General features: G+C 33.0%; 3 protein-coding genes across 3 annotated transcripts; all 3 read right to left on the reverse strand.

Annotated features, from left to right (window-relative positions):
* Positions 1-3,547: 3,547 nt before the first annotated feature.
* On the reverse strand, positions 3,548-5,161 carry LOC136785913 (piggyBac transposable element-derived protein 3-like). Its single transcript, XM_066747286.1, has one exon. The coding sequence runs from the start codon at positions 5,159-5,161 to the stop codon at positions 3,548-3,550; it is 1,614 nt and encodes a 537-aa protein (XP_066603383.1).
* A 2,753-nt stretch (positions 5,162-7,914) lies between these two features.
* LOC136785920 (uncharacterized) lies at positions 7,915-10,970 on the reverse strand. Its single transcript, XM_066747299.1, has 3 exons — positions 8,597-10,970; positions 8,243-8,521; positions 7,915-8,102 (listed from the first exon to the last, which is right to left on the reverse strand). Exons 1-3 carry the CDS (start codon positions 10,968-10,970, stop codon positions 7,915-7,917), a joined length of 2,841 nt encoding a protein of 946 aa, XP_066603396.1.
* Positions 10,971-11,033: 63 nt separating this feature from the next.
* On the reverse strand, positions 11,034-12,570 carry LOC136785929 (uncharacterized). Its single transcript, XM_066747310.1, has 3 exons — positions 12,458-12,570; positions 11,415-12,270; positions 11,034-11,354 (listed from the first exon to the last, which is right to left on the reverse strand). The coding sequence occupies exons 1-3, from the start codon at positions 12,568-12,570 to the stop codon at positions 11,034-11,036; spliced, it is 1,290 nt and encodes a 429-aa protein (XP_066603407.1).
* Positions 12,571-26,077: the final 13,507 nt, after the last annotated feature.

Below are 26,077 nucleotides of genomic sequence, written 5' to 3' on the forward strand. Positions count from 1 at the left end.
ACAAATGTCTTACTAAGCAATGGAATGAAAATCATCGTGAGAATGAACGTAATAGAGATTCAAGATAGAAATGTGATGGTGAAGAATTTTGTACGAATTTTTAGGGAAAAAAGAAATATTATATATTTATAATTCATTTCAAAATAATATAATTATATAATAATAATAATATAATATGATATAATAAAACTTATCGCAGCTCGATCAAAATAAGTGTATCTACGCGTGAGGAAAAAAAAGAATAATTGGAACAGCATCTGTGAACAAAAAATATTTATTATTATTTTCACAATTTAATTAATTAATTAAATAATATTATAAGAGTCTAAACTTGTAACAATTCTTACCAGTTACCATAGATCATTTTCACATTCTATGGTATTATGACCATAATCTTCACAAATGCTGCACCAATTCGGAGCAGGGCAAGTTATGGCCAGATGTCTATAATCACTGCATCTTCGACACCAATAGAATGGTGTCAAATCTACAACAGACTCTGTTTGTGTAGCCGCGGTTCGTGTCTATACAGAAAATAAAAAAAATATTACTCTCTATTTTTTCAATTGAAATAATAATAATCATAATAATAATAATTTACTTACAGTTTGTGGAGATTCCTGATGTATGTGCATCACCTCCTCCTCCTCTTCATCCTCTTCCATATCCGTATCCTCTAATAACAGATTAATCCTCGCTTCCATCTCTAAGTCTCTCCTGACCTCGGAAAGCAGCTGATAAACGTCATTATTTTCCGAATCATCATCACCATCCTCATCGAACAGGATATCCGAATCACTGTCACTCACTAAATCAATGACCCGAATATCATTCTCCTCAGTATCCATTCGGTTGATGTTGTTGCTGTTGTTTGGAACACCCATTACAATTTCTTTTTTACTAAATCACTGACAACAGACTGTGTTGAGTGAACTTGGTAGACTGAGAATTAGATTTAAAAGATTATCACGTTGTCTCCAACTCAAGTAAAAGAATTGCTGTTTCAACAGAACATGCAAAGAAGACGTATTATCTTTTTTCTCTCTCTACTCTTGATAGAGTTACATGAAGATCTTTCCAATATAACACACATTTTATTTTTCGAGGTAAAATGAGTTTATTATCAAGGTTGTGATGATACATCGTATGAGCTCTGTAGAAATTGCAAACGATCGGTAAAAATCAGAAGTCTGGAGAAAATTGAGATGTGCATACATCGCTATATCTTATTTACATGAAGATCTTTTCAATATGACACGTGGATTTTATATCTTGATTGAGGTAAATTAATATTTTCATCAAGGTTGCGATGATACAGTATTTTGTACATAATCAGCAAATTTCAGAAATGTAGAGAAAATTGAGATCTGTACACATCTCTAAGATAAAATTTCATACATATATACATCAGTTTATATAATTGATATGTGCACATACTTATTCCTCCTCCCCACCCTAAAAATTTTTGTTTATATATAAATCGATCAGAGGAGCATCAAACCATTTTAATAAGATCAGTGTGAAAGGATGGCTCCTATCTTTGTAGATTTTCAAGGGTTTAGATTGGCTGACAAATCTTTTATAGTGAAAGAATTTGCAGCTGTATGAAAGAAAGAAGTGCAACATATCCTAATTTCTCCACCATTCCAGCACGCTTGGCTTAATGATTGGGAGAGAAAGCAATCAGAGTAAGTGAAATTTGTTAATATTATAATGATTGATTGATTTTTATCTAATAAAATACATTTTATAGTTGGCTGTATTTAAATTACCATGGTCTACAGTGGACGGATGGTTATTCACCCTATTATAAACATAAACAAGTAATTAAAAAATATCTAACGTCTTATGAGGACGAGGAAGAGAAGATTTTTGTGAAAGGTCTGGAAAAAATGAAATGGTTAAAGAAAATATCTGATTTAGATATTAATAATGCAGATGAATATAATTCGGCCGAATTTAAATTAAAAAATAGTATGTATGAATCAGAGTTACCTGTTTGCATGAATCATGATCGTATATGTGCAATGAGAAATGTGTATTACATGCAGTTTATGTATGATAAATTTTATAAATAAAAAATAAAAATTGATTAAAAATAAAAATTGATTAAAAAACTTTATTTATATCACATATAAATATTTTTCTACTATAAATCAGTTTAGATGAATTTGTAATAAATTATTTTCTATCACTTGTGTAAAAAATGAAGACTAAGCATATATCAGGTTTCATTCTCATCACATCTCATTTATATAAAAACGTGCACGTTCGAAAATAAATTTTCATTCTCATTTAATACTTTGTTACAAGATAGTTATCCAACATTCTTATGCTTATCCATTTTAAAACTTTTTTTTGTTCGGAAATTATCGAAGTTCAAAATGAATAACACTCTTCAAAAGAAGTTCAGTTTGGTGAAAACTGAGAGTGATTATCATGCGTGGGTCATCGAGTGCCGTGATCGTATTCAGGAATTGAGAAATGTTAAACAGAATACACTTCCTGGTACGCGACAAAAGCATTTCACCGAAATCGCACGTATCAAGTGTCTCCTCCACCGAGCAGCAAGGGATAAAAGTTCAATAAAATTCGGTGGTGGTGGTAACAATGTTGCGGATAACGATAAACTTATTTGGGAGAATCTTGATTCAGCATTTAAAAACCGAATATGTAGCGGTATGGTAGTTAACAGTAATTATATTGATCCACGCGAGTTTTTATTAAGTGCGGAAGAACTATTGCAAACTCATATAAACATAGTATTAAATAGTGTTAATTGTATTAACCCATTAACGCCCAAAACGGCAAGAATCAAAGGTTTACTTTGCGATCAGATTTAAAGTGCTAAATCTTGTTGCACATATCGCAAAATACCTTTACTTATGTTTTCGAGGTCGCTCTACAAGATGGTATAATTTAAATTATGATTTGGTTGCGTGAAAAAAAGATATAGTGACTTTTTCCTCAGAAAGTGCTAAAAATTTTGCGACAAAAATTTTAAAAGTTAAATTTTCTACTAAAATTTGATGTTCCTCTTCATTAAAAATGGGCACAAGTTGGCACAAACATTCCAAAGTTTCAAAATATCGTCCGTAGGAAATGAAAAATTCTTGATGGTCGAAGCAAAATGGCGGCAAACACGATTATTTGTTACAAAATTTCACAAGCTTTTTTCTTATCAATTACGAACTTTATTGAAAATTTCCTAAGGATAAAAATGTCTTATAATTAATTTAAGAATATTCTAAATTTTTTTCAAATTTTTTATAAACAATTTTTTAAATTTCAGTCTCGTAATATTAGGAAAAATAAAAAATTGTTTATAAAAAATTTGAAAAAAATTTAGAATATTCTTCAATTAATTATAAGACATTTTTATCCTTGGGAAATTTTCAATAAAGTTAATAGTTTTTTAGAAAAAAATATTAATCTCGTTTACAAGCTGAAATTGGAATATTTTAGCATTTTTTAGGGTCACAAGTCATTGATATTTAGTAGGTTACTTATCTTATACCCACATTTTTCCTATTTTCAATACTCTTTCTTAATGTTTGTTAGGAAAGCATGTTTTGCAAACATATGCGTTGCATCCTTTACAGAATTTGTATGTTTTTATGGGACATGATGAGCATTTGCTCTGCTTTTCTACACGTTTGGATACATTAGTTTGTGTAATTTCTTTTTCTCGATTTGCTAAATAATGCTTAGCAATATCTAACGCAAACTCTTTTGTAGACTTTTTATTCCCGGTACTAGCAGTATTATATATAACAACCGAGTTCGTAATAGATGCCTGAATCAAACGTGTAAAAACTACCCATGTCCATTTTTTACTTCTGATGCTGGGCAATAAATTGTTACAGTGAGCATCATGAGTATCAACTCCTCCCATATATTTGTTATAAATATGAAAAGCGTGTGGAAATTGGATTTCTTTCTTTTCATGTTCTTTAGAACTATAACGCTTTATTGGAAGAATTGGATTTACACCTGCCGCCGTAGATGCTATGGACACCGGCTTTGAATCCATTACAGTGATGTAATTTATTTGACTATTTTTGTCATTTTTAACAGCAAATGTTCCTCTCTCTGCCTTCTTACATATTTCGTTTTTAATTTTAACTCTATCATTCCTAATAGTACCTGTGGCTCGTAATCCTATATTTCGTAAGTGTAAAATCAAATCAAAACATGTGAAATAATTATCAAAATAGACATGGTAAAGATTTATCTTTCGAGGAGTTGTATTATGAAGGAAATCTTTTAGTAAATTCATTACTACTCTGCTACCTAATGCACATTTCATCAGCACATTCGTTTCTATTTGATTCTTACCACAGTACAAATCCCAACCTAAGAGATAACCATTACTAGTACACAGTCCCCACAGTTTTAATCCAAATCTTATTGGTTTTCCTCTAATAAATTGTTTCAAGCTCGTTTTGGCATATGATTTTATCATCATTTCATCAATTGACATTGCAGTTTGGAAATATCCAAATTGAAGAATGTTTTTTTGGAATAAGTTTATCAAAGAACGTACTCGCCATCCTTTATCATTTGGATTATTGTCTGATGCTTTAGAATATTTTATATGAGCTTTTATACTTTCGAATCGATTACGAGACATTACTGACGAAACGACGTTAGCAGACAAAAAGGGATCAGTTGACCAATAGTCGAGTTGTGATTTTCTTTTGTTAAAGCATGAAAAAATTAAAATTCCTATAAATATATCTAAATCAGATCGAGAAAGTTCAAAATTATTTTCCTTCGTTGCTGTACTAATATAATTTTTGATTTCATCAGAAAAAAAGGATTCGAATAATTGAACTGGTGTACTTTGCACAATCATTTTTTTCTGGCTGTCAGATAACAGTGTCTCATTTTCAATTTGATCTTTACAATTTTTTTCACCGTCAACCCAGTTATACTCATGTTCTGCTTCTAATTTAGTTAAATTTGCAGAATAATCCTGGTATACTTTTTTATATGACGTACAAGGAAAATCATTATAATTTTCATCGTCTGAACCAGAATCATTATCGCCAGAATAATTAGGATCGGGAATCAAAATTATTTGACTAGATTCTTCATGTGAACTATCATCATCAAATTCAATTTCTGACATTCGAACTTGTCCTTTTCTCTTCGACATTTTTCAATTATCAAATATTTAAGAATATAAAAACTTTAGATAAAGACTATGTAAAACGTTACATGTGATGTAAGAAAAATAATTGATATAAAAAAAGAAATATAATAAAGAATGAAGAAAAACTTGTAGTAGACCGTTGATGATAGATTTCACTTCAATCAAAAAAGTAAGCGCTAAAAATGTATTGCATACCGTCAGTGAATCTTTTTAAAGCTTTAAGTATTGTGCAGCTCTTATAAGAGAAGTCTGTTCACCTTATTAATATGAAATTCATTTTTTCTAAAAAACTATTAACTTTATTGAAAATTTCCCAAGGATAAAAATGTCTTATAATTAATTGAAGAATATTCTAAATTTTTTTCAAATTTTTTATAAACAATTTTTTATTTTTCCTAATATTACGAGACTGAATTTTAAAAAATTGTTTATAAAAAATTTGAAAAAATTTTAGAATTTTCTTCAGTTAATTCTAAGACATTTTTATCCTTGGGAAATTTTCAATAAAGTTCGTAATTGATGAGAAAAAAGCTTGTGAAATTTTGTAACAAAAAATCGTGTTTGCCGCCATTTTGCTTCGACCATCAAGAATTTTTCATTTCCTACGGACGATATTTTGAAACTTTGGAATGTTTGTGCCAACTTGTGCCCATTTCTAATGAAGAGGAACATCAAATTTTAGTAGAAAATTTAACTTTTAAAATTTTTGTCGCAAAATTTTTAGCACTTTTTGAGGAAAAAGTCACTATATCTTTTTTTCACGCAACCAAATCATAATTTAAATTATACCATCTTGTAGAGCGACCTCGAAAACATAAGTAAAGGTATTTTGCGATATGTGCAACATGATTTAGCACTTTAAATCTGATCGCAAAGTAAACCTTTGATTCTTGCCGTTTTGGGCGTTAATGGGTTAAGGTAAACTGTTCATTTAACGGACAATTTGTATGCAAAGACAATAGTGATGAAAAGCATATTAGTACGAAGAATAGTACCTTATATAAGACTGATAACTTTAGTGAATGGTACAAGTCCAATGTCGTACAAGTAATTTTGCATAGACTTAGTGAATTCCAAAAACGTGGTAGTGGATGGGCATTGGAGAAAATTTACAGTGTAATTGTAAACATGAACCATTACAACCCCCTGCAAGCAGGGTGTCAAATTCAGCTACCATCTTCTATCATGTGCAAAAAAGCTGTGATAAATGTAAAAACAAGTGATAATGCTTGTTTTGCATGGTCTGTGACTGCATCGTTGTATCCCGCACAACCACCTGCTGTGGTCAGTCGATCATCCTCTTATCCTGATTTTCGATCTGTTTTAAAGGTTGGAAGCATAACGTTTCCCACCACTTTAAATCAGATACCGAAATTTGAAGTTGATAATGATGTTTCGGTCAATACCTTCACCTTGGAGGAACAGGATGATCATCAGGGGAGAGGAAGAGTAAACGTCGCACCTCTACAATTAACTAAGAAAAAGAGAGATCGACATGTCAACCTTTTTGTTGTATCACTAATGTTAATTTATAAGGAAGGTAGAGAAATGTTTTACTATTGATATTTTGAGCTAAGCTCAAGGGCGGGAAGCTCATACGGCATAAACCCTCCTGATTCAATGTTTATTGATAAGTTTACAATATGTTGTAAGTAAGGATTGCTAAGCAGCACTGTACGCCTTTTCTTCTCCTGAGCCTTATAAATTCATGGACGGACCATGGAGAGATCCGCCTAGTCCCTGGAATCGTGGTTTTAATACTCTTGTCTTCTGCCGCCTCAATGTCTCATAGGCGCGCCGCAATCCTTAGCTTATGTGTACAACAACAATGTTATAGAATTCGCTGCTTTCAACAGAAGGATCAAATTTCTCGACTAAGTCATCTATATATTATACTTATTTACGATCAGATTATAGCAAAGTTATTTCGTTCGACTTACGAAACAGACTTCCCCCCGTTGAAAGCAGATTACAAGATACATTTGACATTATAAATATGCTGTATTCTTCTATTTGTCTATTCAGGTAATAAAGGACATAACATCTTTACGCATCGCTTTAACGTTGTAGAAGAAGTTTTTACCATTACTGAACGCACGATACCGTCATCGAAGGTATTAATTCAGTCACCTTTCCTAGTGACCATTGCATGCATGGTAGACCTTTGTCCTTTAACAATACTATTGTTCCCACCTTAACATTTTCTTGATTCTGTGTCCATTTTTGTCTCTGCTGCAATTCGTGAAGATACTCTAAATACCACCGCTGCCAAAAATGCTGTTTGGCTTGCAAAATTAATTTCTATGAAGACAGGCGATTTTGAGGAATGGATGTGACATCCGTTTCTGGTAGTACTGTTAAAGGTTCGCCAATAAGGAAATGTGCCGGAGTCAACGCTATGGGGTCATTTGGATCGGAAGAGAGAGAAAGCAAATAGGTCGTGAATTCATTATGGCTTCTATTTCTGTCGTTAAAGTAGTGAACTCTTCATACTTATATAGTTGTAATCCAACCACACGTTTTAGATGATGCTTAAATACCTTCACAGCAGCTTCCCACAAACCTTCAAAATGTGGGGATAATGGTGTTGTAAACTGTCATTGTACTCGTTTTGTTGTCGTATATTGTTGAATACTAGATTGAAATGATTCATTTTTCAGCATTTGATACAAGTCGTGAAGCTCATTTTTAGCTCCGACAAAATTTTGACCGTTGTCTGAGTATATCTTTTGTGGAAATCCACGTTTTGATGCAAATCATTTTAATGATGCCAAAAATGCCGTTGTTGTCATGTCACTAACAACTTCCAAATGAACTGCACGAGTTACCATACAAATAAAAACACAAACATATGTTTTAATCTTTGTACGATTCCTAAATTTTCGTTCCTTTAAATAAAAGGGACCACAATAGTCCATACCGACGTGTTTGAAAGGTATCGCATCTGTCAACCGAACCTTAGGCAATCAGCCATTTTATAATTAAAACATTCCGCTCGGAAACGCGTGCATTTGACACAATTTCTAATGATTTTTCGTATCTGGTTTTTTCCGTCCGTTATCCAGAATCGTTGTCTTAAAATACTTAATGTAGTCTGTATGCCAGAGTGATGATTCTGATTGTGTATGTCGTGTATTATTACATCAGTAACTGGATGACGTGATGGTAAAAGAATAGGATGCCGAACAGAAAAGGATAATTTTGATTTTTCCAAACGTCCACCGACACGAACTAGTCCGGAATCATCGATAAAGGGACATAAGGCAACCAGTGGGCCCTTTGAATAATCTTTAGACCTATTTATTCTAGCTATTTCTTCCGCAAACGATGATTGTTGAATTAATTTAAAACTCGTGTTTCTGCCTTATTAATCTCTTCAATCGTTAACCGTCCGACATATTTTCTCTTAAGACAAAACCGAAGGCAATAAGCAACTACTCGTATGATTTTTTCGAATGACGAAAAATGTTGAAAAAAAATTTGGGTATGGAATGGTTGCTATAGAATGTACCGATTCGCGTAATTCTGGTAAGTCGATTCTAGACGTAAAAACATTGGTTGGCCGGAAGAACTCCTGCTCCTGTAAAAAGGGGGGACCCGTAAACCAACCGCTGTTCCTACTAAACTCTCGCGGTTTTTGTCCTCGCGATAATGCATCAGCTGGGTTATCTCTTGATGTGACATGATGCCAATTTGCAATGGTTGTTTTAGATTGAATTTCCGATACCCTATTTGATACAAAAATCTTTAACCGATTCGTGGGCATATTGATCCAATGTAGGACTATAGATGAATCGGTCCAGAAAAAAGATTCTAACGTTTGATATGATAATGACTTTATAATATCTTGATACAGTTTTGTCAATAACAGTGCACCACAAAGTTCGGCCTTTGGTATGGTTAATCCTTTAAGTGGCGCAACACGCGACTTAGAACACAATAATTGACATTCTACCTCTCTATTGTTGTTAATCGTCCTGATATAAATGCATGCACCATAACCTACTTGACTTGCATCGCAAAAACCGTGAATTTGTGTTTTAACTGGATTATTGATTGCTATGTATCGTTTGATTTGTAATGATTCAATTGTTTCAAGTTGTTGAATGAATTCCAAACATTTGTTTTTCAACTCGGAAGGAACTTCATCGGACCATGAAGCCTTACAATTCCAAGTTTCTTGCATTATTGCCTTTGCATGCAAAATAATTGGTCCTAAAAGACCTAACGGATCATAGATAGTTGCAACTTGCGACAAAATGTCTCGTTTCGTAAGTTTGCCTGTAGGCTGACTGGAATTCACTTTATATCTAATTTGGTCCGTACTATTATTCCAAAAAATTCCTAATATTTTTATATTGGGCTCTTGGTCTAACAATAAGTTTGTATGAATTGACTGAATATTTACGTCGTTAATAATTTGACTGTTGTTTGAAGCCCATTGTCTTATGTGGAATCCTCTACGTGATAAAATATTCGTAGTTTCATCTTGAATTCTTTGAAGTTCAGAGATTGATTGTGCACCCGTTATTAAATCGTCTACATACATGTTGTTCTTAATATTATGCGCACCTATTGGAAAGTTAAATTCTTCATCTTCAGCAAGCTTGTGTAAAGTTCTGATGGCTAAAAATAGCGCAGATGCAACACCGAAGGTAACTGTATTAATCTCAAAGGTTTTAATTTCGCCATTGACACGCCATAAAATTTGCTGATACTTTCTATCTTCAGGGTGAATGAGTACTTGTCGATATATCTTCTCAATATCCCCTGTCAAAACATATTTGTATTGTCGAAATTTGATTAGATGCTCGAAAATAGACTTTTGTATGGTTGGACCGATCAAAAGTGTATCGTTTAAAGCTTGTCCCGAAGTTATCTTGGCCGAAGCGTCAAACACTACCCTCACCTTGGTGGTGAAACTACTTGGTTTCACCACTGCATGTTGAGGCATGAAATAACCTACATTGTACTTATTTCTAACTTCTGTCATATGTCCTAATGCCATATAGTCATCCATTACACGATCATATTCGGCTTTCAACGTAGGGTTTCCTTTAAGCTTATTTTCTATTGCATGTAATCGTCGCAACGCTAGAGACCGTGATTCCGGAAACTGTAACTGAACATTTGATCTAAATGGTAAGCGCACTACGTATCTCCCGGAACTTTCTCGAAATACGTTTTGCTCATAATGTGCTTGACATAATTTATCCTCCTCATTCATCGAATCAGTCTTATCTAAATCTTCGATTTCCCAAAATTTTACAATATGGTTTGTTAATACGCTAATGTTATGTGTCGAATGTTTTGTTCTTGTTGTCATAGTTGCCTCGGTGGCGACAACCCATCCTGCTTGAGTATTTTGTAAAATCACTTCGAAATGCTCTGTCTTCACCCTTTTTTTACCTGCTAAAAGCATAGATAATGTGGTTCCGGACCCAATCAACATGTCAATTTCTTGTGGTAAGTCAAATTGCGGATCGGCTAATCTTATGGTTTGAGGGATAGAGACTGTATTTCTAGGAAATGGACTAGAAGGTATAAGACTTGATATATTTTTCACAACAAGACACGTTAAAGTTTTTTGAAATTCAGAAACCCGTGATCTAATTGTTAATTGTACTGATGCCCTTGCAGTAGCTTGTATCGAATTAATAACGCTGATTGGTATTGTACATACCTTTGTGGGTAATTTTAATCCTTTCGCAAACCGTTCGGTAATGAAATGTGCAGTGGAGCATGTATCTAAGAGTGTACGCGCTTGTATCCAAGCTTTATTTATTGTTTGAACGGATATTATTGCTGTCATAATTAACGATGGTACGAATGACGATCTCGAAATTGATGTTAATGTATTTTGTTGAGCTAATTGTCATGCCTGTTTTTCCGACGTTTCATTGACAACTGTAGTATGTGTTGTTTGTTGTCTTTTAAAATGTAACAGAGTGTTGTGATTCTTATGACATTCTTTACATTTAGATCTGATACATCGACCCGGATTTTTCCTTAAACAATTTATGCAGAATCCGGATTTCCTCACTGCTTCGAATCGCTCAGTAACGGGCATTTTTAGAAAATCCTGACATTGGTATCTAGAGTGATGACCCTTACAAATTACACAACCTCCCGCTGCATTCATATGAAAGATATGTTGTTTCTTATTAGGTTTCGGTTTTTTATTTTGAGGCTGATCCTGTCGCGTTACCTCTGAAATTGTATTAACTTCTACTCCGCTACGTTTTGATGCTCATGCCGCGGTTTCTGATAGAAATTTTCGCAATTGTTCGAAGGTAGGTAATTGGTCATTCTTTAATGTTAGTTCCCATTTTTTAGCTGTCTCTTCTGGAAGTCGGTTTTCTATTATATGTACTAGCATATCTGTTCCAACTGAAGCCCCCAATGAATTTAATGCACTGACATGCTGGTGTACTGAATCAGATAAACCTATTAAACCATCATGCGTTTCTTGCGATAATTTTGGAAGATTGCATATAACTTCGAGATGTTTAGAAACTATGAGTCGTTTTATCTCATATGACTCTTGTAATAATTCCCAAGCTCTTTTGTAATTCTCTTCAGAATCATCAAATATAGATATTTTTTGTGCTGCTTTGTCTACTAAGCTAGATCGCAAATAAATTAATTTTTCTAAATTAGTAAGGTCATCTCTTTTATCTATCATGCTTTTAAAACCGTTTTTAAAGGATAACCATTGTTCGTAATTGCCGTAAAATTTAGGTAAAGTTGCAATTGGGAGTTTGACTCTTTTTCCTGAGTTCTCTGCTGAACTTAACATACTATTGCTTGATAATCTTGTGTTTTCTTGCTCTATTAGCCTTTTAATTCTAGCCGCGATATTCAAAAATCGATCTTGTACTTCAAGGAATTCGTTAGTAATTTCTGCTTGTTCGTCTGTGGAAATAATGTCCTCAATCAATTTTTCAAATGTTTCATGTTTTTCAGTCAATCTTTGTAACCTAAGTTGCAAATTCTCTATATCGATTGCGTTACTTTCTAACAAAGTGCCAACTTGTGTTAATTGTATTTTAAGTATTACTTTCGATTTGTTATACTTTGCTTGTGCCATAATGAATTCTTTGCTCACCGATCTTTAACAAATGACTAGCGTACCTTAAATGTATAATGACTTCTCCTTAACTTCAATGTCCTTTTCCAGATGATGATCTTTTTCTTTAGGATCTGCTGTTTATTCACTGATGATTCGTGAACTTTGATTGTCTTTTCACTTTGAGGTGTCAATTCACTTTTTCTTTTTCACTTTTCGAATGACCTCACAGGAGGCACCAATTCAATTGTTGTATCACTAATGTTAATTTATAAGGAAGGTAGAGAAATGATTTACTATTGATATTTTGAGCTAAGCTCAAGGCGGGAAGCTCATACGGCATAAACCCTCTTGATTTCAATGTTTATTGATAAGTTTACAATATGTTGTAAGTAAGGATTGCTAAGCAGCACTGTACGCCTTTTCTTCTCCTGAGCCTTATAAATTCATGGACGGACCATGGAGAGATCCGCCTAGTCCCTGGAATCGTGGTTTTGATACTCTTGTCTTCTACCGCCTCAATGTCTCATAGGCGCGCCGCAATCCTTAGCTTATGTCTACAACAACAATGTTATAGAATTCGCTGCTTTCAACAGAAGGATCAAATTTCTCGACTAAGTCATCTGTGTATTATACTTATTTATGATCAGATTGCAGCAAAGTTATTTCGTTCGACTTACGAAACACTTTTAATGATCACAGATGAAGAGGGGACTGCACATTTCATGTGTATAACAAGCCTCTCCAGATTATTACATTCACAGCTTACGAAGAGAGGACACGTTCGCCATATTTGTGATCGGTATATAATGATTGAACTACCAAATATTAGCACAATTATTGTACTACCAATATTAAAGTACAGTTATTTTAATATATTCTAATATTTTTTTTTAGGTGTCTACACTATTTTCACACAGTGGAGAAGTTAAAGTTGCACGAGCATGATTGTGAGCAACTCAATGATAACCTGCGTGTTGTACTACCTAGCGAAGGTGAAGACCGTTGGCTATCATTTAAGAACGTTAAGAATTGTGAACGAGTGCCGTCTGTCATATATGCAGACCTAGAGTGTATATTGGAGAAGACTGACCAATCTGATGATAACAGTAATAGTAATAGTTATCAAAAACATGTACCATTTAGTGTAGGGTATTATATAAAAAGTTCTCGTGATTCATCGTTCTCAAGTTACAATTCATATCGAGGTACTGATTGCATCGAGTGGTTTGTACACTGACATTCATCGAATCTGCTCGTGAAGAATGGCCTACTAGATTTGTAACTAGCTGGACAGCTTCAGGTCTCTAGTTCTCACCAAAGCGTAAAACGTCACGGTGACGTCAGATGACGTCACGATGACGTATAGGAGTCGTGGTGGGGAGAATAAGGAGAATCTGGTAAATTGCATATACCAGAGATGAGACGGGAGATTGCTCATGGCGTGTCAGAAAATAATCCTGAAACGGTGGCGCCACCACTTCAGCGAAAGCATTGCCAGATTAGGAAGCCCGTATGGCCATCTATCGGGACTGATTCGAAGCAACGACAAGCAAAGTCCAGAGAGGGTAAAACAGATTTAAACCAGATAATAATCTGCGAAAAAGATTTTATGTAAAAATATAAAGATTTCATGTATGTAAGGCAACGAAAAACAATTTACAAATAAAGTTAGTGAATACAAAAGCATAGAAGAATATTCGACACTCATATATTACTATGTAGCCTTTCCTAACTCAAATATTATTTATAGATAATTATATTATACTCTTTTCTTCGCATGTATACGTTATTATAGAGAGAAAAAAAATATATTAAAATTAAATAGTAAAAATATAATCCATGAAACCATATTTGTTAATCTAATACCTTAAATACAAAGGCTATTATACATTTTAATCGGGGAATTGTGAAAGGGAGAGAGAGAGAGCGCGCGCGGAGAGATAATTACGGTGTTCCAGACAATCTGTTTTAGTTTTACCATTGATGCATCTCCTAAAAAGAGCGTGGAAGAAAAAAAGGTTTTAAACAAAAGTTCTTAAGCTCTTAGAGCTGCATGCGAGGGTACTATCGGTATAACCTTGATTTGCGTTGTTAAAATCACGCGAAGATCACGCTCAATTTTTTAAATGGTACCTAGCTCCTATTTCTTCTTGCATTAGCTCGGAGCTTATTTCGAGAGCTTTCCAAAATCCTCTTTTCATTTTTTTTTTTATTATATCTAGACGTTTACCAGAAAATTCTGTTTGAAAGCATACGTTGATGAGCGACTATTCGTTTGTAAGCACAGCGTTTTGCTACAACCAAACCCGAAAATATATTCAAGTGGAAGTATCTCCGAAATGAATGGATAAAATAAAAACATGAAAAGGTAATCTTGGAAAGCTCTTGAAATAAATTACGAGTCAATGCAAGAAAAAAATGGAGGGATTATTTTAAAAAATCGATTTAGACCATCGCGTGGCATTAATAAATCAATTCAAGGTTACAGTGATAATGCGTACAAATGCAGCTTAAGGACCCTACAAGTTTTGTCGGAAACGTTTGTCTCTCCCGTGCTCTATTTGCGAAATATTAGAGTGGGACGTTTGGTCTAAAACACCCGGTATTACTTTGTCGGACTTCTCTTCCACTCATCGTACGTATTGAATGCACACATATGGATTCGTGTATTTATGCATAAAAGAGCTAATACGCTGCAGGATAATTGAAGTCCTGCCTACAGACCGACCAATTAAATTAAAATTATGGTGTGATATAACACGACTATGATAATCAGGCAAACAATGATTGCTAAGAATTCATAAAATATTTTGCAAGTTTAAATACATTTTTAGTGAAAGGGTTTTGCAGATTCAATATTGCCCTGTTACATGTTTTTTATATCATTGTTTTCTCGTTGCGTGAGCTTAATTATAGTCTATGTATATTTTTTTACAAATTAAATTTTTTATGTATATAGACTTCTCGAGTAAGCTGCAGCTTAACCAAAATCATTTTTGTTTGACGGTTGGAGAGATAGGGACGAGAGCATGACTTTGTATATGTGAATTAATATTCATATCTCAAATGGGTATGTATACATCAGTTTAGAAAGCTATGGAGTTTCGAGAAAACTATTATTCACGCTCCCATTTTTTTCATATATCCTATTGATGTGTTCTTCTTTACACAAAATCAATCAAAACCTTTCGCGATACAATACTAATGATATTTAGGTTTTGTCTGATGGATTATAAATTAAAAATTTAAATAACTAGCTATAAATTCGTTCAAAATGAGTATTTTCAATTATTGGTGCATTAATATATATATATATATAATAGTTGAATTCGTGTAATCAATAAAAAAAATCATTACTCCACTTTGTTTAAATGGATACGTATCAATTGGGCGTAAGAAAAATTGAAAGTAATAGCTGCATAGTTTCTCTAGAAAATATTTACATTATATACAAGGAAATTAATATTTGGCGAAATAAATGTTGAATAAATACACAAACTAGAGCCATTCATGTACTTATACTATACACACTCACATAATTTGAAAAGTCTCAGTTTCCTAAATATGTATACATATACGCCTATCAGAACTTTTTCATTACTACTGAATGAATATCACCCTTTATGTGTTTTTTTATGTGACGTAGATTTTTAGTAATTAAATTTTTGTTATATACATACAGGATTGTTATGCACCGCGGAAAGATTAATAAAGATATTTCGTGCAATACTAATTTTATTTAGAAAAATGGTTGGATATATTAAAAAATACTTTGAGAAGGCCATAAAATAATTACTGAAGCAATATTTTACACGAAGCAATTTAAATGTGCTGAATATTACCTTGAGTTTCTAAATGGAACACGCTCCTTTTTCATTCCATATTCTTGTAGTTTATCTAACGAACTTTTTAATATACTTTTATTTCTTTTTGATATTATTCAATTGTTTAGGAAATTTTTCGATTTAATTTTATAAGTGGATGAGCGATTACGCGTGTGTATGCGTTGCGGTTACGCAGCTTTTTCAGCTAAATTCATTCTTATGTGCAATTTGAAATCAACATACTTATTGCTTGACTGGATGAAGTAGTAAATGAATATAGTATTAAGTAAAACTGTTTAGGTAAACTACAAAAAAGAATTGTAATAAAAAAAAGGAGGCTTGATTTAAAAAAAATCAAGGAGGCCTCATAACTTCTAAGTACCTCCACCTACAATATTTTTAATATGTTCTTGTTGATACCTCTGAGCATTTTTCTAAAAATTATTGGTGTTACTTCAATATGCTTGTTACCTTTTCGATGTGCTACCATTTACATAGTGTGTCTCTGGATAAATGAAACTAACACTCTTGTTAAAATTAAGAAATAATCAATATAAAATTTATTAATAATATTTTGCACCCAGCACGTACAAAAGTGAAAATTATGCTTCAAAACAAAAAATAAAACTAAATGTGTTAAAATAAGTTCAAACTGGGTTATTTGAATTAATCAATATTGTGCGCATACATATATATATATATATATATATATATATATTTGTATTTTATAACTATGACATTAATTTATTTTTAACACTCCTTGTCTCGCTCATCTTTCTCTACCCATCAATATGCAGCATTCTCTACGTTTACACAGGTGAAAATAAGATTATTATTATTACAACAATATTATTAAAATCATATCTTAAATAGAAACAAAAAGTTCTATAAGCGAATTTGAGAATTATCGTGCAAGCTTACGCTTCATATTTTCTCTGAACTCAGGATACACAAGTACAGTTTTGTGCCAAGTATTTAATTCGAAAATAAACTAGGCTAGTTGCGTGTGACGCCCAGGATATTCTTCAACATAAAAAGAATTACTCGATTCCTTTAACGGATACATAGTTTCAGTAAAATGGAAACGTAGGCTTGCAAATTTTATTAGATGGATTTTATATTTATATTCTCGTAATTTATTTATTTAATAAAACATATTTACACTTTTCAGAGCAGAATTAGTTTCTCACATATCTGAAAGCGATAATTAAGATGGAACATACTGTATATCTGCTTCTCCTCTCATTCTTTATTTTACTTCTGTATTTCATTCCTCTTTTTTTGTATTTAATCTCATTATTATTATTCTTTTCACGTATACTTTTACGGTCGTCTTTCTCCTTTCGGCCAGTCCTTCTTTTTCTTTAATAGCTCAAAAATCAGCTTTTGCAGAGTGCGTAGCAGTGTTTTCCTAATATTGTGGTATGTTTTTTCTTCTACTCTTCTTCCTACTTTTACCCCTCCTGCCGACTGTGTTCATTCTTTTTCGGTTATTTCTCCTGCTTTTACCACTCATACTGCTTCACTGCCATTCTTGCCCCTACCTCTTTTCCTATAACTGCGAATAAATAATGCATAAACAAAATATCAGGTTTATAAATATTAAGAGAGAGAGAGAGAGAGAGAATTAGGGAAGGGGGCAGTGGGGTGTGCGAAAATAGGCTCAGAGAAAGAAAGCAAAGCTTAGCGCAGACTGAAATACCTAACGTCTTACGTTACTTTTACATGACTATTGTTAACATTCCGTGATACATAGACAGTAACGTCGTAAGGCGATAAGTGATTTTATGTGCGGTAAGCCGAATAATAAAAGCTGAAGGAGTAGGAGTGGGAAGGTTAACAAATGTTTGTCCATTTTTGTCGTCAATTGTTAGCTACACCTATTGGTGCATTTCCAGGAGACGCCACGAGGAGGCCAATTGACGTGTGATGGATTACTCACATAACAAAATAGAGAATTTATTTTTTATGCAAATAATACATCATCTGTCTCCCATTCCGCCACAAGGCGGTGAATTCTTTCATTTGTCGCGCCATAAAACACTGAATGTTTCAATCATTCCGCCATAAGGCAGTGAACTTTTCGTTCATTCCGCCACAAGGCAGTGAATTTTTTGTTCATTCCGCCACAAGGCAGTGAACTGTTCATTCATTCCGCCACAAGGCAGTGAATTTTTCGTTCATTCCGCCACAAGGCAGTGAACTGTTCATTCATTCCGCCACAAGGCAGTGAATTTTTCGTTCATTCCGCTACAAGGCAGTGAACTGTTCATTCATTCCGCCACAAGGCAGTGAATTTTGCGTTCATTCCGCCACAAGGCAGTGAACTGTTCATTCATTCCGCCACAAGGCAGTGAATTTTTCGTTCATTCCGCCACAAGGCAGTGAACTGTTCATTCATTCCGCCACAAGGCAGTGAATTCTTCGTTCATTCCGCCACAAGGCAGTGAACTATTCATTCATTCCGCCACAAGGCAGTGAATTTTTCGTTCATTCCGCCACAAGGCAGTGAACTGCAGTTCATTCATTCCGCTATAATGCAGTAAATTTGTATTTTTCACTTACACATGGTTAATTTTTTTTAATTTACGGCTACTACTCAATGCATTTTTGCTTTAATGGTTATTTAATCGACATTGAGCAAATAATTTAACTGAAATTAAAAATTGCAAAGCGTTCAATCTATGCTCATAGCATTCATGATCGGAATCCAACCAACCTGGAAACGACTTATTTGTTTCCTTTAATGATATTGACATTAGGTCATCCAAAATTCGAGTAGAAGCCCAATATAATTGCCATGATTGATAAAATGACAATAATTGGACTTCAACGATTTTTGTAAATATTTCCGTTGGTCTTGCAAGTTTAATTACTTTTGGCGCATCTAAATCATTATTTTCGTATTCGCGAAATTCTACGTATAACTCATTGTCAGTTGCATTTGCGAATGGAGTTTTTATCATACAGTTTCGGCAATTCTCACAATTGTTTTTTTTGTAACATTTTGTGAGCAATATATCCGGCAAAGTATGTAATTGCATTTCTTTCATACATTCCTGCGTAATGATTAGACTGCTGTGTTCTAGGATCATTAACTTCTTCATCGCTAAAATCGTCTATAAAAGCTTCAACAATTTCACACGCAGCAATTAATTCTTGCTCTTCTTCATCGAGGTCAGTGTCTAACAAATTAGGCTCACTTAGTATTAATGGTGTGCCAGAAGTGCCGGAAGAAACACTCTCCACTAATAACGATTGTGCTTCTTCACAATTCACATTTCCTTTATCACTAGTATAGATATATCCTGTAGATAAAATGTGTCGTAATGATAGGCGTACCATTCGCGCAGTAGGATTAGGATTATGTCCTTCGCGCTGTCTTAATTTGGAAAATAAATGCTCCACTGAATCCTGATTAGAAAGAGCAGCTGCCAATTCAAATTGAGGGTATTTCTCGGCCAACGTACTATACGTATTAAGAATAGCTTGCACTGTTATAATTAATCCTGAAAAACAAGGTGGCCGTCTTATTATATCTGGATGAGTGCTCCACTTTGAAGACCATTCTAAAAACGATTTCAGTGTTTGCTGAATATTTTTATTCCTTGAAGACAATGGTCGTTTTGCTGGGTTCCTTGATAATAAACGATATGCATTGCAACCATCTATAAGGTCGTTCATTTTTTGTGCAAAATTTGCACTTGCCTCCCACGTATTACTTCGAAGTCCTTGTGGGTCTGAACCTGCAAGTTTTATTGCTGCAGCATATCTGTGGCTTAGCATTTGGAAAGCTCTTTTTACGTTCATTGCCTGAAAAGTATTTGGTTTAATGTGTGCTTCCGTTATATGGGATAATAAATTGGAAGTCACACTTCTACTATCGTACTGCCATGTATTTATGAAATCATCGTACGATACAATTATTTTCCCATCCTGATATATACATTTATATTTTCTCAAATGGCTTAATAGCCGTTTAATCAAATGAGGAAAATCAAATGACGCGAAATATTTAATGCCTTCCAGCTCAAACCAATTTTTTGCTTCGGAAATTTGAAGAACGCTATATGCTTTTTGATTTGTTGACCCTTGGTCGCAGGTGAGAATTTGCACATCAGCGCCTACAGACCTCAATTTATTTAAACATTTCTTTACCAAATACACTATATCTTCTCCTGCTAGTGTATTTTTTTGGCAAGAAATATGCTATGGGTTGTCGCCAAGCATTTACTGCGTTTATGCTATCTAAACAGAAAACTAAAACGCATGTAGCACGCTCTTTGCTTCTTCCCAACGGACCAATGTCTACTAAACCTTCTATCAGATTTAATTTTTTAGAGAATTCTTCGAATGAGCGAATGCTCATTTCATCCCACTTAAGAGCGCAAACTCTTCCAACCGATGGCAATGTTGAGAATTTTTTCTTTAATTCTTCAAAAATAAAATTACAGAAGCCAGTACGGAGATCATAGACAGAGGTCCATCTTCGTACTGTGCTTTCTGCGGGAAGAGTGCATCCTGCTTTTCTTAACCTTGAAAAGGCAGCAGGTGAATGATAATATAGCTGTTTCGAGATATTCTTTTTATCTTCACTGTACGGTGCTTCTTTCTTGTGAAACATAAGATTCACCATTGCTTGCGCGGCAGGTTTGGTACAACCGTATTTTTTCATTAACGATTGTAAATCTCTGTTTTTTATCTCCTGCCTTGATAATTTGTTAATAGATTTTTTTTTATTTGTTTTCAATCGTAAGATTTGTGCACGTTGTAGTTTCATCTTGTATATGAGTTTCATATTTGCCTTTTTTAATTTATCATTTTCTCTTTTTATTGCAATATTTTCCTTTCGCAACATTTGATTCTCCAGGAGAGTGGAATGAACTGATGTTCTTTCCGTTTCTAATTGATCAGAATTATATTCCAATCGATGAAGCGGTTCGTCTGATTTTATGAGCATTTCCTCATATGTTAATATGTCACTTTTAGTATAATCATCAGCATTCACTGAATAAGATTTCAGCATTTTCTCCTTGTTTACGGTCACTTCATCATTTATTATATTAGCTATATTTTGTGACGTACTTGGCCCAAATAAACATGTATCTCTTATTTCGTTATAGACCATTTCTTTTTGCAATTTTTCAAAAACCAGATCTTCTTTTCTGGTTAAAGAAGAATTTGATGGAATTATTTTATTAGGGCTCTCTTTCTTTTCTGTTCCTTCACAGACTATGCTAAAAGTTTCATTTTCTTGTATATGTTCTTCCCTTATTAAATTTCCTTTCCCCTGTGGAACATGCAATTTTATTTTATACATACTTTCACTGTCTTCATTGACGTTTAAATCAACACTTTTGTATGTATCCATTTCATCAACGCGTCTTTCGTTGACGATTTTTCTTGAATACGTGTTTACTTCCCTTTCTTTTCTTATTTTAAAATCTTTGTCTACTTTGTTATGAGGGATGGGAACAGCAGTTCTTTTTAATTTATTTTTATGAACACTAGTGAAATCCTCATCATTAAAATGATTTCTGCATAGTCCTGCTTGTCGAATTGTAGAAGGCTTATAATTGGAAAGCAATTTATTTCCTACGTAAAAAAGGAAAGACGAAACATCAACACACATGCAACATTTGGTTTTATCAAATAATAGTGAGAGTCCAATATTACACGCTACCAGGTTAATTAAAGTATTTTTTTTTAAATTCAGATGTATCCATGTTTATTAATAATTTATTATTAATAAGTAAAAAGGCCTTTTTATTTATAAAATAATTATATAATTCTCTTCTAAACACCGCATATAGTACAATTATTGAAAATAACAAAAATATCCACAATACATATTACGGACGCTAATTTTGCAATTTAATGGACTTTTGACGTATTGTAAATTTTAATCAATTTTTAAGAGTAAAAGAGTCTTGATGGCTTAACACTGATATAGTTTTCTCTTCAGGAGTCTCGGTATAGAGTGTTAAAAATTAAGATTAATCTTGCGAAACTCGGATCGAGCCCGACACGATATCGAGGTGATATTGACAGCTTACAAGTGAAAACGATATGACACTATGTCCTTCGATACGAAGAATCTAGAGTAAAGTATCATTGAGATTCAATCCTTACATTACTCCAGACTATTTTTATATTACCTAATATATCAGCAACTTTAATGCAAATAAGCAGGATATTCCATCTCACCTATAGCAATTATTTTTAAAAGTAAAGACAATGCGGAAAATCGTTTGAGATGAAAATCATCTGACTTTGATAGGGGCGCAAAATGGCTTTATTTTTTGGAAAGCGTGCTGAGAAGATGTATGTCGCGTTAAATTTTTAAAATAGAACCTTTCATTTCATCTTGCATATTACGGTAAATTACTTTAAACGTTTACCGAAACCTTCTTTTCATTGGTTCTTTTTTCATTTAGTGGAGGATAACGAGATATTTCTTTTTAAAATTGCATACATTTGTGGGTTTGGTTGGAGTAGTGTACATACTGCACATATCGGCTACGCTTATAGATGGATAGTCACTCACCTACATATACATTTGAGGAAAAGTATTCAGTCCAAAACAAAAATAAATTTCAGAGGTCTCAGTTCGTTGGCGAAGAAGGCATCACCGCATTTTTTGGTTTACCTGGACTATCACCGAGTCGGAAGCAATAAATCAATGGAAATAAACAAAACAAACTCGAAGAACCCCTGTACACCTATTACATCAAACATTAATACAAAATTACCATTTTTAGATTTGAAATTAAACATCTTTCAAATTTTTATAAACACATTGCATTTAATTTTAAGATGAAAATGGTCCGAAACACGACGTCATTCGAACGATTATTCCTATATTAGTTATAACTCTTTCATTAGTCATTCTATTAAAATCTAATAAAAATTTAATTTTATATTTGATATCTTTCTTGTTTATTAAATCAAAATAAATTGGAAACATTCGGAAGGGCACAAACGTTTTTATAGCCAAAAGTTAATGTTTGTTCTTATTTACAGATGCAATGGAAAAATTAATATAAACATTTCAAGATTCTATTGTTCATTAAAAATTTTATTAACCTCATAAAATCCAAGAATTAATTTTTAGCGGTCTTATGCTATTACATATATTGAATAGGTACGTATTTTATTTATTTATATATATACATATATATATATATATATGGGGCGTTCTTTGCCAAATCGGCCACTCCCACTGCCCACTTCAATCTTGTAGATAAAATAGTTTTCAACACATGAAAATTTTCAATGAAATGTCTATTTTTTAATACCGTTAGGCATTTTTGAACTTTCAAAATGGCCGACCCAACAGCAAAGCTGAAATAGAAAGATGCGTAATTTTTTTTTAATATTATGCAACAACTTTTGCATCTGGATTACGAATTGTCTCTAGATAAGCTTTTCTATGTTTCTTTACTTGCCGAATCTAAATCCATTGCGAAAATGAGCTAGCACGTCAAAATTGATTCTTTTTTTATAATTTTTTCTTGAAAATTAAAGGCTTAAATAATAATTGCCATAGAATAAAATTGTCTTAGATTCTTATGAAGAATACTCTTAAATTTTTTAAAGAATTTTTGGGTACTTTTTTTGAACATTTTAATTTTGCGATTTTTCAAAAAATCAAAAATTATCTCTAAAAATTTTTAGAGTATTCTTCATAAGAATCTAAGACATTTTTATTCTATGGCAATTTTTATTTAAACCTTTAGTTTTCAAGAAAAAATTAATAAAAAAAATCAATTTTGATGTGCTAGCTCACTTTCGCGATGGATTTAGATTCGGCAGGTAAAGAAACATAAAAAAGCATATCTAAAGACATTTCGTAATCCAGATGCAAAAGTTGTCGCATGATATTAAAAAAAATATTATGCATTTTTGTTCAAAGAATCTATATTTTTCAACGTAACTAACAAGAGAACATTTAGACAAAGAGAAATATTTTGCTGCTTGCCTACATGACATGCGATTATCTATAATTTCTTTCATTGCAGCTTCAACACTTTCTTTTCCTGGTTTGACACGTTTTATATTATTTTTGCTTCTCGGCATCTTAGATACAGTATTAAATAAACTGTATTAAAGAATAATATAATTATGTTACTTGCATTGTTTGTGAATCACAAGGAATGTCTGATTCCTTTTAGTACTCGAGTATCCGTATTTATAATGTTTTGTATACAAATGCATTGTCTAAACGCGCTATACACTGTTTACATTTCTGACTGCCCAAAGGTACAATTGTAGACATGTCCGAAGCTACAAGCAAGGGCATATTATAATATAAATAATCATAGAAATTGCACTTGTAGCCAATTAAAAATACTAATAAAAAACAAATTTATCTTGCCATATACAATAATTATAACTATAAATATATTTACTCGTAGAATTTTACATTTCATGCGAAATTGAGCACTGTTGTAAAAAAAAGATACTTTAAAGCGAGATGGTCAATAGCCAACCAAAGATATAATAATTTTGCGTTTTTTTGACAAAAAATTTTGGTCGATCCATAAGTTTTGTGATTGTTTAAATCATATTAGCCTGTCCAGAAGTGCAAGAATCACCCCTACATAAATACTATGAGGAATAAATCGTAAAAACTATATCAATACGAGTAATTACGCTTAAGTGAAGGAGAATTTTGGTAAAAACCACGATAATCTAATTTATTCTTAACTGATCTTAGCATTTTTTAACTATTCAATGAGAAAGATGAGACAATTATAATTCAATATATGTAAATTTGCTTAGAGAGCTTCACGTAATTAATTCCAAATTTAGGTAACTACAATAAATGTCCTTCTATATTTAACACCAGGTAAACTGACCGCTTATGCTTTATAGACATAAATATCCTAAAGAAAACAAACCTAAAGCGTGTACTATCTTGGACTCCCACTAGTATAATATAATTTAATAATTTTAAACTTACCACAGTTGTTTATCCATATGTGAAATCTGCTATCCTTCTCAGCTGGAAACGAAAACCATGGTTCTCCATTTGCACTGCTGCGATGCTTATTACAGCCCTCGTAGACACACACTTTTTTTATTGATAGCACTGCTTTAGAGCTCATTTCGACAGATTCGTTTATCAACACTGCTATAAATGAATTAAATATCACTCAACAAAACTGACGGAGCACTATTTAATTAGGATAAGAGGTATCCTCGGATTTATATGTCAAATTGAGATAATCGAAGTTAGTCAAAATGATAATATTTTTACGAAACAAAAATGCTCCTTGCTACTGAGAAGGTGATCGTGGTATAAACATTAACCACTTTGGTATGATAAGACTCACAGTAGTAAAGGGTCCTGGGTAGGGATGTAACCTTAGTAACGGTCGTTCCAGCCTATCACAACGTACGAGAAGCGGTAGGACGGGCAAAACATTACGCTCCTCCTCGCGAAGAAAATTACACTGCTCTATACAGAGTATGAAAAGTTTAATATTTTACTGACCAAGATTTAAAATATATGTTTTCAAAGGATTATGATGTATTGGCCAAACAACAGATTAAAATATTAACCAATTTTTTGACATAAGTATTATCAGTAAATAAACTGTGGCATCATGAAGGGCAGTACGTAGATCGATTTTTATATAAACTCGCGTTTATTTGTAGGTTTTTTCTGTGAAAATCCAAATAAATGAGATAATGTTAAAACTCCACATAATATATTTATATTAGAAAATATAAGTACAAAGTAAATGAGAAATCGATTTATCCAGAGAGATGAAAAATAACGAAGAAAATCTAGAAAACTGGAAAATTCACCTTTCTTCTTTAAATTCATCATTCGGCCGTTTTTAAAATCACATTGCAAGATTAAGAGTTCGGGGGCAATTAATCCTTTCAACGTACTTTCTATGTGCAAAATCCTAAAATTATCCGAATTGTAACTGTAACGTAATCGGAATTTTATTTTTTCAACGCACTTTTATGCAACATAGCTGAACGTGCATGAGATCGTCAAATTTTTAT

The sequence above is a fragment of the Prorops nasuta genome, unplaced genomic scaffold, assembly GCF_024137725.1.
Source record: "Prorops nasuta isolate Cenicafe-Biocafe unplaced genomic scaffold, Cenicafe_Pnas_1.2 PNAS00001, whole genome shotgun sequence".
NCBI classification, from domain to species: domain Eukaryota; kingdom Metazoa; phylum Arthropoda; class Insecta; order Hymenoptera; family Bethylidae; genus Prorops; species Prorops nasuta.

Excerpts from the sequence above, each read along its gene's own strand:
- LOC136785929 (XM_066747310.1), bottom strand. The coding sequence starts at position 12,570 with ATGCCGTATGAGCTTCCCGCCTTGAGCTTAGCTCAAAATATCAATAGT. Across the intron at positions 12,271-12,457 it reads CAATTGAATTGGTGCCTCCT|ATCGGTGAGCAAAGAATTCA; the intron begins GTGAGGTCATTC and ends CATTTGTTAAAG. Across the intron at positions 11,355-11,414 it reads AATTTCTATCAGAAACCGCG|GATCAGCCTCAAAATAAAAA; the intron begins GCATGAGCATCA and ends GTAACGCGACAG.
- LOC136785920 (XM_066747299.1), bottom strand. The coding sequence starts at position 10,970 with ATGACAGCAATAATATCCGTTCAAACAATAAATAAAGCTTGGATACAA. Across the intron at positions 8,522-8,596 it reads CATTCGAAAAAATCATACGA|GCAGAAACACGAGTTTTAAA; the intron begins GTAGTTGCTTAT and ends GAGATTAATAAG. Across the intron at positions 8,103-8,242 it reads TGGCATACAGACTACATTAA|ATGCGATACCTTTCAAACAC; the intron begins GTATTTTAAGAC and ends TTCGGTTGACAG.
- LOC136785913 (XM_066747286.1), bottom strand. The coding sequence starts at position 5,161 with ATGTCGAAGAGAAAAGGACAAGTTCGAATGTCAGAAATTGAATTTGAT.